The following is a 16828-nucleotide window of genomic DNA, read 5'->3' on the forward strand; positions in this document are numbered from 1 at the left end:
TAAATCTAAATATTTTTTTGAACATATTCATCTATTAATAGGCTATAAAAAATATAAAACTAGAATCTTGTCCGTGGTTTTATTACTGGATTTTATTATTTTTTTGTTGTTCTGGCAGAAAAAAGGCATAATACCTATGTACCTATCTATATACATAGTTATGTTTTTTTTTTTAATATAGTCATTAGGTAGATAGATGAAATTACTAATTTTTTATTGCGTTTAAAGAATTCTGAAATTTATTTAATTGATATCTATGTATTAAGTTAATTTTGTCTTTCCCTAAAATTTGGTCGATAATTTTTTTTTGTTTTACCTTATTGCAACTTACAATAATATATATTGTAATTGGCACCACATATTAATTTATTACTGTAATTTTTTTTTGCTTTTTGATTAAATATCAAATACGTATTATAGATTGCCTAATGATTATACCCAAAGGGAACAGTGGTCATGAATGGAAATCCACACAATTAAAAAGAACATATTTGTTTGTTCAGATCACATCCTTAGAAGTGATTTCTTAAATAAAGGAGATAATATTATCAGTAGCCAGACTTTATTAAACAAATTAGCTCTACCTCAAAGGTAATTTCTTTAAAATATATTTTTCTAGTATAAAAATTTCGTCACAAAAAGTATTAGTGTTACTCATATAAATTTTATTTATACCTAACACTTATTAAATTAGGTATGAGTGTAAAAGTATTTTTTTACTAGGATTTCTGATGCACTGGTTAAAAACACAGCAACCGATAATTCAGTTAATTTACCAAGTGATTTTCCCTTCAAAGCTGCAGGGGTAGCTTTCCTGAAGAGTGCAAAAACTTCTTTAGCTTCCAAAATGGTATATAGTACAAACAGTGAAGCTAATATAGACAAGTATGGATAATTAAAATAGATTAATATTCTTGATACACCAAATTTTGTATATTTATTCTTAGGTAAGCTTTGTTTTTAGTATAACTTAATATGATGTAATTGATATTAGGTATTATATAGGCCAGTGTCAAATGTCTCAAAACCATTGTACAGGCTAAATACTCATAATAAAAATCTTATAACCTATAAAAAACCTGCAACTCCTTTACAATTTGAACATTTTTGTAGTTTTAACTCTTTCCGCTGAAGCAATACTGTCCCTTTGAAAAAGTCAGCACCATAGAAATATTATATTATGTGATATAAAGTAAGTGATGTAAAACTGAGTTTTGTCCAATATAACAATAACAATAAAATTTTGCAAAATGTTGAAAATTTGTGTCTTAAAAATGATTTATTAAGAAATCTACAATATTATATTAATAAAATATTTAATTTCCATAAAAATACTTTAAAAAAATGCTGTCTTTTATTAGGACCTTCATCTAATAAAGTCCGTTAAAAAAACACATAAATGGTAATATTACTTATACTCAAACTCTATAATAATTAATAAATATTTATCATGTAAATATTTGTTGACGACGTCACTGGTAGAGAGTGCTTGTATCGGCGACATCAACAATGCGATCGAGCGGCGTTGCGATGCCATTACCGTTTTCTCTAATATTCTACTTTATTTACATTTATTTAACGTTGTTCTTCGATATAGAGCATCTTATCATATTTTATGTAAAAAAATGCTTGATATTTCATTAAAGGGGAGCAGTAGTATTATTTTGTGCCTTCGGAAACAACTGAAAATTTTTATAATATTATAAAGTGATTTTTGCCATTTCTATATAAGCATAAGCGAGAATATAAAATAACATAAATTATAGTTAATTTTCTGTAACCAGAGAAAGTAGATTATTTAATAAATTTTTTTTTTCTTTTAAGGCAATTAATTGATGCAATAAAAATGTTTTTTATCAACACTACCCTTACACCCCCCACCCACCCCCAACAACTTACCGGTAAAAAATTCTTCTGCAAAATCCCTGTTTTTCAACATAATACGCATGAATCAAAGTTCTTGTTTTATGTTATACAGTATACTATTACTATAAATTTTAATGTAATTTTGACTAAACGCTTTACATTTTAATCGGTATATAACCTCCTTAAAATAAGTCTATAGAAACATTTTGACATCCTGTATATTAAAAATTTAAAAAAAGCGAGACTAGTCCAAAGTCTTTATTGAAAAAGTGACTAAAATCCATTCAGAAAAAGTTCAGCAGTACTTGTAAGAAACAAAATAATTTGTCTTTTGTTTCCAAGCAACACAACATGTATGATTATCGTTAAATATAGATTTATTTAATGATTTTGTACTAAATTTTTAATATTTTGTTTTAGCAACAATTATTTGATTAATTTTTTTATAAGGCAATTATTTTGTAAAATAAACCCGTTTTTCATTAACCTTACCCTTACCCAACCGAACTCAACCCAACCGAACCCAACCCAACCCAACCCAACCCAACCCAACCCAACCCCCCCCCACCCACCCCACACAGCTTACCAGTAAGAACTACTTTTCAAAAAAATCATTGTTTTCCAAAATAATACGCATGAATAACAGATGTTTCGAAACTTTTTGGTTCCATATTATGTGGTTTCAGCAAAATGTTACCACGACACATACTCTAACGCTTCAATGAATATATTGTCCGCAACCCAGGACAACTCATTTCACGTTCTGGAGACGTGCCCTGGCCTCCCAGATCTCCAGACCTGTCACTTAGTGATCTTTTTTCTATAGAGGTATTTAAAGACTCGTGTATATGTTCACAAGCGTGATCATATACATGACGTTTGATCGAGTTAAAGGACGCACTTCGTCGAGAAATATTGACTATTGATCGAGCCTGCTATGGAGGATCCAAATTACTCCAACGAGCATGACCTTATAACCCTCGAATCTGTTTTTCTATATAAACCCTTCATTTAACTTACTTTTGCCTATAGTATACTTTAAAATAGTGAGCTTGGGATTTCGGTTGCTTCTACACTAACTACATGGAAATTTACAGATTTACTCTCAAAAAGGGCCAAATCTCTTTATTACTCAAGGAGAATTGACCATGCCTGTAATAAACTAAAAGAAACATGGAGGATTGATAACTTTCTACGAGGTAAATGCAACCGGGTAACTATATAACCATGGAATCTAAATGCAGATGTAACATAACCTTTAAAGTGCAAATAAATATATAATTATACCTTAAATGATCCAAGTTTTCTTAAAACAGCTCTTCTATAGTACACTCTATATTAAGATCCTTAGTAAAAAGCTTTTTCCGCAAAGCTCAATTTCTCACAATTCATCAATATTAACTTCATAATTAATTAATATACAGCGATTAAAACACTTTAATCACCCTACGGTAAAAGCTTCATACGTAGACGTCACTATAACGTAGTAGTATTAAAATAATTCATTGTTTAAACCCAAGCATTCAAAGCGAGTAGGGTGCCTCCAACCTTTGTACAAAATATAGACCTTTTCAATTAAAAATAACGAATTTAAAATTTAGAAGAAAATGTCATGCAAAAATAAAATTTTGAAATAAAGTGCAGCCAACAGGTGTAGTGTGAATGTGGTGGACATTATAGCGTGTAAAATACAGCGATGTGTGTGTATTTGTGTGTGTAGGGTATTGTAACGTTTAAGCCAAGAGAATTTCGGGTTTTTCAGTTCAGTAGTACTTTTTTACAATTTACAAAAAGGCACTTAAATAAATAATAATCATACAAAATTGAATTTTGCCAATTTCTTCATCATAATCTCGCATTTAGTAACAAAATTTCGATTTAATTAGTGAAATAATCATATGTGGAACTGGATTATTCACATTTACCTAAAGAACTTAATTTTTTACACTAATTTTCCATTAATATCTGGTGTTGGTGATGGTCGTTGCAGTGTAGGGCCTCCTCGTAGCCCCGATTTTAATCCTTTGATATTTCTTTTGGGTTATATTAAGTCAAACTGACCAGAAGAAATTTGTACACGAGAGCAACTATTGCAAAAAATTCCACCCCAATGTTATGAGGAATAAGCAAGGAAATTTATTACTGCAAGTAAGACACTAATGCTGGACATTTCGCACATTTTCCAGTATTTTATTTATTATTAATGTGATCTCAATTTAGTGCTCAAACTATTTTTTGCAATAGAAGGTTTAAGTGCGAATATTTCGAAAACGGTTTGTTTAACCGAACCCAAATGATGGAAATTAATAAAATAGATACCCCTAATCTTTTTGCATAAAGATGTCATTTGCTTTGTTTCTTAAGCAACAAAAAGCATTGAAGGTTATAATGCACATCAAATGAAAGGAAATTAAATTTACTTAAAAAAGTGTGTTATGAGTTTTTTTCCACAAATGCATAGTTTTTGAGTAAATGGAGAAAAACCGAACTAATATGCACCCCTAGTTCTTTTGCATCAAAATTTCAAAAGTCATAATTTCCTTGTTTCTAGTTTAAATGCATATCAAACTACTGGGCATTGAATTCTCTTTAAAAATGTCTTGTAAGTTTTTTTCGAAAAATGCATCGTTTTTGAGTAAATGGAGGAAAACCGAACCAATACGTACTCCTAGTTCTTTTGCTTGAAAATAATATCTGCCTTGTACCTAGTTAAAATGTATATCAAATTACTGAAAATTAAATTCTCTTCAATAAAGTCTTATGAGGTTTTCTTGGAAAATGAATAGTTTTTGAGAAAACTGAAAAAAAGTAGAAGCTAGCTAGTTAGCCCTAGACTTTGTCCTTAAAAACGTCATTTTCCTTATTTCTTGACCAAAAAAAAAACATTGAAAGTTATAATGCATATCAAATGAAAGGAAATAAAAATTCCTTCAGAAAGTGTGTTATTAGTTTTTTTCGAAAAATGCATAGTTTTTCAGTAAATAGAGAAAAATTGAACCAATACGGACTCCTAGTTCTTTTGCATAAAAATTATATTTGCCTTGTTTCTAGTTGTAATGCATATCAAATTACTGGAAATTAAATTCTCTTAAAAAAAGTCTTATGAGGTTTTCTTGGAAAATTAACAGTTTTTGAGAAAACTGGAAAAAAGTAGAAGCTAGCTAGTTAGCCCTAGACTTTGTTCTAAAAGACGTAATTTTCGTTATTTCTTGACCATAAAAAAACATTAAAGGTTATAATGCACATCAAATGAAAGGAAATAAAATTTCCTTTAGAAAGTGTGTTATTAGTTTTTTTCGAAAAATGCATCGTTTTTGAGTAAATGGAGGAAAACCGAACCAATACGTACTCCTAGTTCTTTTGCTTAAAAATAATATTTGCCTTGTACCTAGTTAAAATGCATATCAAATTACTGGAAATTAAATTCTCTTAAAAAAAGTCTTATGAGGTTTTCTTGGAAAATTAACAGTCTTTGAGAAAACTGGAAAAAAGTAGAAGCTAGTTAGTAACCCCTAAACTTTGTTCTTAAAGACGTCATTTTCGTTATTTCTTGACTATAAAAAAACATTGAAGGTTATAATGTACATCAAATGAAAGGAAATAAAATTTCCTTTAAAAAGTGTGTTATTAGTTTTTTTCGAAAAATGCATAGTTTTTCAGTAAATAGAGAAAAATTGAACCAACACGTACTTCTAGTTCTTTTGCATAAAAATAATATTTGCCTTGTACCTAGTTGTAATGTATATCAAATTACTGGAAATTAAATTCTCTTCAATAAAGTCTTATGAATTTTTCCTGGAAAATGAATAGTTTTTGAGAAAACTGGAAAAACGTTGAAGCTAGCTAGTAACCCCTAGACTTTGTTCTTAAACACGTCATTTTCCTTATTTCTTGACCATAAAAAAACATTGAAGGTTAAAATACGCATCAAATGAAAGGAAATTAAATTTCCTTAAAAATGTGTCTTATGAGTTTTTTTCGAAAAATGCATAGTTTTTCACTAAATAGAGAAAAATTGAACCAATACGGACTCCTAGTTCTTTTGCTTTAAAATAATATTTGCCTTGTACCTAGTTGTAATGCATATCGAATTACTGGAAATTAAATTCTCTTAAAAAAAGTCTTATGAATTTTTCCTGGAAAATTAACAGTTTTTGAGAAAACTGAAAAAAAATTGGAGGTTAGTTAGTAACCCCTAAACTTTGTTCTTAAAGACGTCATTTTCCTTATTTCTTGACCATAAAAAAATATTGAAGGTTATAATGCATATCAAATGAAAGGAAATTAAATTTCCTTCAGAAAGTGTGTTATTAGTTTTTTTCGAAAAATGCATAGTTTTTCAGTAAATAGAAAAAAATTGAACCAATACGTACTTCTAGTTCTTTTGCATAAAAACAGTATTTGCCTTGTACCTAGTTGTAATGCATATCGAATTACTGGAAATTAAATTCTCTTAAAAAAAGTCTTATGAATTTTTCCTGGAAAATGAATAGTTTTTGAGAAAACTGGAAAAAAGTAGAAGCTAGTTAGTAACCCCTAGACTTTGTTCTTAAAGACGTCATTTTCCTTGTTTCTTGACCATAAAAAAACATTGAAGGTTATAATGCACCTCAAATGAAAGGAAATTAAATTTCCTTAAAAATGTGTCTTATGAGTTTTTTTCGAAAAATGCAAAGTTTTTCAGTAAATAGAAAAAAATTGAACCAATACGTACTCCTAGTTCATTTGCATAAAAATTATATTTGCCTTGTTTCTAGTTGTAATACATATCAAACTACTGTGCATTGAATTCTCTTTAAAAATGTCTTGTGAGTTTTTTTTCGAAAAATGCATTGTTTTTGAGTAAATGGAGGAAAACCGAACCAATACGAACCAATACGTACTCCTAGTTCTTTTGCTTAAAAATAATATTTGCCTTGTACCTAGTTGTAATGCATATCAAATTACTGGAAATCAAATTCTCTTAAAAAAAGTCTTATGAATTTTTCCTGGAAAATGAATAGTTTTTGAGAAAACTGGAAAAAAGTAGAAGCTAGTTAGTAACCCCTAGACTTTGTTCTTAAAGACGTAATTTTCCTTGTTTCTTGACCATAAAAAAACATTGAAGGTTATAATGCACATCAAATGAAAGGAAATTAAATTTCCTTTAAAAAGTGTGTTATTAGTTTTTTTCGAAAAATGCATAGTTTTTAAGTAAATCGAGAAAAACCGAACCAATATGTACCCCTAGTTCTTTTGCTTAAAAATAAAATTTGTCTGGTACCTAGTTGTAATGCATATCAAATAACTGGACATTAAATTCTCTTTAAAAAAGTCTTATGAATTTTTTTTGGAAAATGCATAGTTTTTGAGAAAACTGGGAAAAACTAGAACCAATAGGTCCCCTAGCCTTTGTGCATAAAGGCGTTACTTGCCTTGTTTCTTGAATATAAAAAAAAACATTAAGAGTTGTACTGCATATCACATGAAAGAAAATTTAATTTCCTTCAAAAGGCGTTTTATGACTTTTTTATGAAAAATACATAATTTTTGAGTAAACGGGGAAAAACCGAAATGAAAGTGACTATATCTTGACGTATCGAAAGGATATAATCCAGGATGACCTAGTTTTAAGCCGATTTCATAATTATTTAAATTAAATTTTCAAAAACAGGTGGATTGGTCGAAGTGGTCCGGTTAACTGGCCTGCTCGTTCGCCAGATTTGACTAATTTTCCTGTTTGATTTTTTTTAATAGGGATTTCTAAGGGATAAAGTAATGGCTACCTAAACCTACCTCTACTACTCTAGACGATATGAAAAACTAAATTTGTTACGTTATAGCCGGTACGAAACTAAGTATTTGAAAGTTTGAACTACTTTTATAAACCCTTTTTCTGAACTGCATATAATTAAACCATCACCATACTGACCTTTCTTATGGCCAAGAGGACGAAAAATGTGTGTAAATTGTAAAAAAGTAGCACGACATATCACACGAGTATAATAACATTTGGACAAAATTAAAAATTAATGAAAAAATAAATTTGAAATAAAGAAAATTGATGATAATTTGACATAGCCAGGCAAAAGGTCGATTCTGGCACAAACCTGGCTGGATGGTAATGATTCGGACAATGTGCCTGGACTCAAAGTCGAGTGATATTGTTGCAAGTGGGCTGGAGACATACTGGCCGGGGCCTACAACATCACATCGATCGGTAAACTTGACAATACAAAATATCAATAAAAAAAAACAATAAATAATAATAATAATAATATAATAAAAGAAGCATCAGGAATTGACTTTTCTTAATAAAATATGCATGCATGCATGTACCGAGGGTAAATTCTTATTTTGTATTGTCATAAAAACTCTTATTCATACTCCCTCGGTTTAAGGTTATAAAAAATAAATTGTTGTATTTAAATTGACTGTACTGGCTGAATATTGTTATTAAAAAAGTGGTGCAATATAAAAGGTTTTGCAGTCGGAAGTGGATCGGAAGACGTCTCGGGATCTATTAAGGCCTGTTTAAAGTGGTAGAACAAAAAATCTACATTATCATCTAAATAGTCAAATAAAATAAGAAGCCTGATATAGTCTTCTAAACTTTAGTAAACTATGACAATATTCCAGGCAGTTCCTAAATTATACCTAAAAATGTCCACTGATGCTTAAATTTACTTTTTGACCTTGATGGACAAAATTACTTTTGCTTTGAGATACAGGAAATATTTTGGTAAAGAATTATTGGAAAACAAACCCACTTTCTCATGCAGAAATTCTTTTAAGCCATTTCCAAATATTTCTCAAAATATTCATAATAATAGTGACAATTTACTACGAAAATTGGCAAAAAAATATGCCTCAACTAAAACTGCCCTAACTGTCGAAATTTTTAGTCTACAACAACGTTTTCACCCTCAAATCCATCCTTAGAAATCCTTTAATATTACTGTAAAAAAAATTATGACAATATTCCCAGTAGTTCCTAAGTTATACCCAAAAACATCCACTAATGTATAAAAATCTTGATGATGCATGACGAGTCTCATAATATCAAAGCTGCAGCTCTTGGACTTTGATCGATAAAATTGCTTCTAACTTGGAGAGTTTTTCAAGTACAAATAATGTTTTGCTATGGAATTATTGGAAAATATACGCACTTTCTTGTGCAAAAACCCTTTTAAGAGAATTCGAATCACTTCTTAAAATATTTCCAAGGATAGTGAATATTTACTTTATAAATTGTCCAAGAAATTTGCCCCAACCAAAATTGCTCTAACTTCCAAATTTTTTAGTCTAGGACGGCGTTTTTACCCTCACATCCATCCTCAGGAACTCCTTAACATTACTTTAAAAAAATCATGAAAATATTCCCGGTAGTTCCTAAGTTATACCCAAAAACGTCCACTAAAGCACAAAAATCTTGATGCTGTATGACGAGCTCAAAGTCTCAAAGTTGACAGCTTTTGGACCTTGATGGACAAAATTGCCTCTAACTTGGAGAGTTTTTGAGGTACAAAAAATGTTTTGGTATCGAATTATTGGAAAAGAAATGCACTTTTTCGTGCAAAAACCCTTTTTATCAATTTTCAATCATTTCTCAAAATATTTAATATAATATTGGCAATTTACTCGAAAATTAGCAAAAAAAATATGCCCCAACCAAAACTGCTCTAACTATCGAAATTTTTAGTCTACAACAACGTTTTCACCCTCAAATTCATCCTTAGAAATCCTTTAATATTACTGTGAAAAATTATGACAATATTCCCAGCGGTTCCTAAGTTATAGTCAAAAACGTCCACTAATGCACAAAAATCTTGCTGTTGCAATACGAGATTCGAAAACTCAAATCTGGTAGCTCTTGGACCTTGATGGTCAAAATTGCCTCTAACTCAAAATGTCCTTAAGATACAAGGAATTTTTTGATACTGAATTATTGGAAAATAAATGCACTTTCTAATGCAAAAATTCTTTTAAGCCATTTCCAATTATTCTTTAAAATATTCATAATCAAATTTTGTGTTATATATATATTATACGTCTTATTTTATAGGTTTCAATTTTTTTATGTCATTTTAAGTTTTATTTATTATTTATTTTACCTTAATTTTATTGTGTGTTTGTATTCTGATTTTAGTAAATTTTAACTCATTTTATATTTTAAAATTTTATTTTTATAATTCAAATTTAGTATTTATTCTTTTAGCTTAAGATTTTATTTATATGATTTTATTTTTACATTGTATATGTTTGTTTTTCTTACCTTTTTTTATATTTTCACTCATATGTGAATGCATAATCTTAAACATGTTTATTTGCCAACAATACTCGTACCTCATACCAGCACTAATATTGTAATATTGTCCCTATTTTTTGGTTTTTAATTTTAGTTTATTGCTTTTTAATATTATATTAGATGCCATACTACGTTTTTTTTTATGTAGCAGATTTTGCTAAATAAAGATTATTATTATTATTATTATTATTATTAATAATAGTGGTAATTTATTACGAAAATTGGCAAAAAAAAATATGCCCCAACCAAAACTGCTCTAACTGTCGAAATTTTTAGTCTACAATGACGTTTTTACCCTCAAATCCATCTATAAAAACCTCTTAATATTACTGTGAAAAATTATGAAAATATTCCCAGCGGTTCGTAAGTTATAGTCAAAAACGTCCACTAATGCACAAAAATCTTGCTGTTGCAATACGAGATTCGAAAACTCAAATCTGGTAGCTCTTGGACCTTGATGGTCAAAATTGCCTCTAACTCAAAATGTCCTTAAGATACAAGGAATTTTTTGATACTGAATTATTGGAAAATAAATGCACTTTCTAATGCAAAAATTCTTTTAAGCCATTTCCAATTATTCTTTAAAATATTCATAATCAAATTTTGTGTTATATATATATTATACGTCTTATTTTATAGGTTTCAATTTTTTTATGTCATTTTAAGTTTTATTTATTATTTATTTTACCTTAATTTTATTGTGTGTTTGTATTCTGATTTTAGTAAATTTTAACTCATTTTATATTTTAAAATTTTATTTTTATAATTCAAATTTAGTATTTATTCTTTTAGCTTAAGATTTTATTTATATGATTTTATTTTTACATTGTATATGTTTGTTTTTCTTACCTTTTTTTATATTTTCACTCATATGTGAATGCATAATCTTAAACATGTTTATTTGCCAACAATACTCGTACCTCATACCAGCACTAATATTGTAATATTGTCCCTATTTTTTGGTTTTTAATTTTAGTTTATTGCTTTTTAATATTATATTAGATGCCATACTACGTTTTTTTTTATGTAGCAGATTTTGCTAAATAAAGATTATTATTATTATTATTATTATTATTAATAATAGTGGTAATTTATTACGAAAATTGGCAAAAAAAAATATGCCCCAACCAAAACTGCTCTAACTGTCGAAATTTTTAGTCTACAATGACGTTTTTACCCTCAAATCCATCTATAAAAACCTCTTAATATTACTGTGAAAAATTATGAAAATATTCCCAGCGGTTCGTAAGTTATAGTCAAAAACGTCCACTAATGCACAAAAATCTTGCTGTTGCAATATGAGTTTCAAAAACTTAAATTTGGTAGCTCTTGGACCTTCACGGACAAAACTGCCTCTAACTTAGAGAGTTTTAGAGGTACAAGAAATGTTTTGCTATAAAAATATTGGAAAAGAAACGCACTTTCTCGTGCAAAAACCCTTTTTATCAATTTTCAATCATTTCTCAAAATATTTATTATATTAGTGGCAATTTACTCGAAAATTAGCAAAAAAATATGCTCCAATCAAAACTGCTCTAACTATCGAATTTTTAGTCTACAATGACGTTTTTATCCTCATATCCATCCTCAGGAACCCCTTAATATTACTGTGAAAAATTATGAAAATATTCCCAGCGGTTCGTCAGTTATAATCAAAAATGTCCACTAATGCAAAAAAATCTTGCTGTTGCAATATGAAATTCAAAAACTCAAATTTGGTAGCTCTTGGACCTTGATGGACAAAATTGCCTCTAACTTAGAGAGTTTTTGAGGTACAAGAATTGTTTTAGTATGGAATTATTGGAAAAGAAACGCACTTTCTTAAGCAAAAACCCTTTTAAGAGAATTCCAATCATTTTTTAAAATATTTCCCAAAATAGTAGATATTTACTTTATAAATTGTCAAAGAAATATGCCCCAACCAAAATTGCTCAAACTTCCAAAGTTTTTAGTCTACAACAACGTTTTTACCCTCAAATCCATCCCCAGAAACCATATCTTATTACTGTGAAAAAAGTATCGAAATATTCCGAATGGTTCCTAAGTTATACTCAGAAACGTCCACTGATGCATAAAAGTCTTGATGTTGCAATATGAATTTATACTTGGTACGAAAATTGGCAAAAAAATATGCCCAACCCAAAACTCTCAATATTTTTAGTCTACAATGACGTTTTTACTTTCAAATCCATCTTATGTTCCCAGGAGTTCCTAAATTATACTCAAAAACATCCACTAATGCACAAAAATCATGATGATGCATGACTTGGAACTTGATGGACAAAATAGCTTCTAACTTCTTAACTTTTTGAGATACAGGAAAACTTCTGGTATGGAATTATTGGAAAAGAAACCCACTTTCTTAGGCCAGAACCCTTTTAAGAGAATTTCAATAATTTCTTAAAATATTTCCAAGGACAGTGAACATTTACGTTGTAAATTTTTAAAGAAATATGCTCTAACCCAACTCTATGATATAACTTTCAAATTTTTTAGTCTAGGACGACGTTTTGCCCTCTCATCCATCCTCAGGAACCTCTTAATATTACTGTGAAAAATTATGAAAATATTCCTAGAGGTTCGTAAGTTATACTTAAAAACGTCCACTAATGCACAGAAATCTTGGTGTTGGAATATGAGTTTCGAAAACTCAAATTTGGTAGCTCTTGGACCTTGATGGACAAAATTGCCTCTAACTTGGAGAGTTTTTGAGGTACAAAGAACGTTTTGGTATTAAATTATTGGAAAAGAAATGCATTTTCTTATTCAAAAACCCTTTTCAGCCATTTTCAATCATTTTTCAAAATATTCATAATAATAGTGGTAATTTACTACGAAAATTGGCAAAAAAATATTCCCCAACCAAAACTACTGTAACTTTCAAATTTTTTAGTCTAGAACAACGTTTTTACCTTCAACTCGATCCTCAGGAACTTCTTAATATTACAGTGAAAAATTATTAAAATATCCTCAGCGATTCCTAAGTTATTGCCAAAAACGTCCACTGATGCAGAAAATTCATGATGTTGCAATATGAGTTTTAAAATGTCGAATTTGGATGGACAAAATTGCATCTAACTCAAAAAGTCCTTAAGGCACAAAAAACGTTTTGATATGGAATTGTTGGAAAAGAAACGCCTTTTCTTGTAAAAAACCCCTTTTAAGCTGTTTTCAATTATTTGTGAAAATATTCATAATAATAGTGGCAATTTAATAGGAAAATTGGCAAAAAAGATATGCCCCAACCAAAACTGCTCTAACTGTCGAAATTTTTAGTCTACAATGACGTTTTTACCCTCAAATCCATCCTCAGAAACCACTTAATATTACTGTAAAAAATGTTCCTGAGTTACACTTAAAAACGTCCATTAATACACAAAAATCTCGGTGTTGCAATATGAGTTTCAAAGACTCAAATTTGGTAGCTCTTGGACCTTGATGGATAAAATTGCCTCTAACTTGGAGAGTTTTTGTAGTACAAAAAATTTTTTGGTACGGAATTATTGGAAAAGAAATGCACTTTCTCGCCCAAAAACTCTTTTTATCAATTTTCCATAATTTATCAAAATATTTAATATGATATTGGCAATTTACTCGAAAATTAGCAAAAAAAATATGCCCCAACTAAAACTGCTCTAACTGTCGAAATTTTTAGTCTACAATGACGTTTTTACCCTCAAATCCATCCTCAGGAACCCCTTAATATTACTGTGAAATTTTATGAAAATATTTCCAGGGGTTCCTAAGTTATATTCAAAAACGTCCACTAATGCACAAAAATCTTGTTGTTGCAATACGAGATTCGAAAACTCAAATTTGGTAGCTCTTGGATCTTCATGGACAAAATTGCCTCTAACTTGGAGAGTTTTTGAGGAACAAGAAATTTTGGTATTGAATTAATGGAAAAGAAACGACACATCTTGTGCAAAAACCCTTTTTAGCAATTTTCATTTATTTCTTAAAATATTCATAATAATAGTGGTAATTTACTACGAAAATTAGAAAAAAAATATGCCCCAACCAAAACTGCTCTATCTATCGAAATTTTTAGTCTAGGACGACGTTTTTACCCTCACATCCATCCTCAGGGACCCCTTAACATTACTGTAAAAAATTATGAAAATATTCCCAGCGGTTCGTAAGTTATACTTAAAAACGTCCACCAATGCACAAAAATCTTAATGTTGCAATACGAGTCTCAAAAATTCAAAGTTAGCAGCTATGGGACCTTGATGGACAAAATGGCTTGTAACTCAAAAAGTCCTGAAGATACAGAAAACATTTTGGTATGGAATTGATCGAAAAGAAACGCCCTTTCTTGTGAAAAACCCCTTTTACGCCATTTCAAATTATATCTCAAAATATTCACAATATTAGTGCTAATTAATTACGAAAATTGGCAAAAAAATTATGTTCCAACTAAACCTGTTCTAATTTCCTTAACCTTAGTACCTAACTTTAATATAAATCCAGAGACTAAAAAAACACTTATTTAATTTTTATTTTTACATATTATATCTGTGCATATGTAAGTGGTTTTATGTTTAAATTGCCTTCTTCCTAAGTCTTTTTATTTTTATTTCTACACTTGTTAACACACTAGTTTTAGGTTTTATATTGTTAACTATGAGTTTATAGTTTCTCGAATTTTGCCTTGTTACTTTGTATCTAGCAAGTATGTTAAATAAACAAATTATTATTATTATTATTGTTATTAATATAGCGAATTAAAAATTTAAAAACCGGTTTACCCGGTCACCATATCGTATAGGTCGATCAATAGGAGGTACTTTTCTTAAGTCGTAGAAGGAATTTTATTAAAAAGTCTTAAATAGCAGCATTGCAAAACACTGTATGCTGAGGACATAAATTTGCTAAAAAAAAACAAAAAACTAGGGTTAGGGTTGGTAACTGGAACCATCGGCAATTTCTCAAAAAAAATTCAACTCTCTAACTATAGTACTTTTTTATTTAAAAATAAATAAATGTCAATCGTATCCAATTAAATTATGCACCAATTTTTTTAAATAACTTGATTGACGAGACCTAAGAGGACGAAACTTTCAGAACTGATAGTTGGAACCTACGGCAATTCCTCCAAAAAATTTGAACTCTCTAACTATAGTAGTTTTTTTATTAAAAAATAAATAAATATCAATCGTATCCAATTAAATTATGCACAATTTTTTTTAAATAACTTGATTGACCAGACCTAAAAGGACGAAACTTTCAGGATTGATAGCTGGAACCTTAATCAGGTCCTCCAAGAAATTTCAATTCTCTAACTATAGTACTTTTTTATTTAAAAATAAATAAATGTCAATCGTATCCATTTAAATTATGCACCAATTTTTTTTAATAACTTAATTGACAAGACCTAAAAGGATGAAACTTTTAGGGTTGATAACTGGAACCTTCGGCAATTCCTTTAAAAAATTTTAACTTTCTAATTAAATTAGTTATTTAATAAAAAAATAAATAGACGACAATTGAGTTCAATTAAATTATGCGTCAACTTTAAGTTTAAATTCAAATAACTTTTGACTGATGAGACCTAAAAGGATGAAACTTTCAGGGTAGATAGACAGAACCCTTGACAGTCCTTGCATAAAATTTCAACTTTCTACATATATTACTTTCTTATTCAAAAATAAATCAATGTCATCTAAATGTATATGATGGCCATCTCGTATATTTTCGTCAAATTTCTTGGCAATAGTAAGCTGACTTTCACTTTAAATAAACCGTTTTTCAGCTCTTCTTGATCCACTTCCGACACATAAAGAGTGACCAAAAAACAGAAAAAAGAAACCAGAATAAGGAAACTTCAAGAGAAAAAAAAACAATGAAAAAACAAGAAAATAAACTGAAGGAGTAGGAGTAACCCGGCTCACCGTGTGATACTTATGCAAGTAGTCCCTCTGAGGGCTATGGTGCGACTTGGGGGTGGATCTACCGCTTACTGGGGGTGACTGCCGCTCGAGGCTCCTGCCCCGCGCCAGGAGGTTCATGTGCTCCATGCTGCCCACCCGGGACTCCAACTCTTCGGCCCGGGCTTCGGTGTTCTGTTTCTCCTCCTGGATCAGTCGGATCTCGTTGTTGATCGCGTCCAGTTGCTCCTGCAGCATCATCGCGAGCGTTTGGGCGTCGGTGTGGCCAGACGGGGAGAGGATGTCGGTGGTGCTAACGGAATAAAATTTATAAATTAAATTATAAAATGTTAAGATTCAGGAGATTGTGATGAAAAAGACGATGCAAGTATATAAATAAACACAGTACTGGTGTTGAAGAAGTTTGTCTTGTCGGGGAACTAGTTAGTGTTAATTAAAACAGGGATTCTTTAGTGAACTTTTGGTTTGGGTGTATTTATTAGACGTATATGGTCAAGGTATATTTACTAAAATGTAAAATGTACGTATATGATATACTATTCTGTTTACAAAAGGAAGAAAATTTCGGCATTTGAGAAATTGACACGGGATTTACATATGTATCTAGTTTTTGAATTTGAAAAATCACCGTTTTTCGTGTATAATACCCAATCTAATAACACTCTTTTTGTAATAAATATTTATTAATATACATATATATACTTACATATAATTTAAATAAATAAACTGCATTATTAGATAGGATACTAACGACGAAAATAAATGTTAGTCATGCGTATTGTTT

General features: G+C 29.7%; 1 protein-coding gene across 23 annotated transcripts in view; it reads right to left on the bottom strand.

Annotated features, from left to right (window-relative positions):
* LOC126747927 (liprin-alpha-1) overlaps nucleotides 1–16828 on the bottom strand; it is a 455345-nt gene that overhangs the window by 74317 nt on the left and 364200 nt on the right. For 20 of the 23 annotated variants that reach the window (XM_050456896.1, XM_050456904.1, XM_050456907.1 and 17 more), the window contains 2 exons: nucleotides 16048–16336; nucleotides 7956–8045 (listed from right to left, as the gene is read on the bottom strand). In XM_050456896.1, coding sequence (XP_050312853.1) covers nucleotides 7956–8045; nucleotides 16048–16336 — 379 coding nt within the window. The remainder of the gene's footprint in view (nucleotides 1–7955; nucleotides 8046–16047; nucleotides 16337–16828) is intronic. The other 3 variants (XM_050456906.1, XM_050456908.1, XM_050456909.1) reach the window with 2 other exon arrangements.

The sequence above is a fragment of the Anthonomus grandis genome, chromosome 20 (genome assembly GCF_022605725.1).
Source record: "Anthonomus grandis grandis chromosome 20, icAntGran1.3, whole genome shotgun sequence".
In the NCBI taxonomy this organism is placed as follows: domain Eukaryota; kingdom Metazoa; phylum Arthropoda; class Insecta; order Coleoptera; family Curculionidae; genus Anthonomus; species Anthonomus grandis.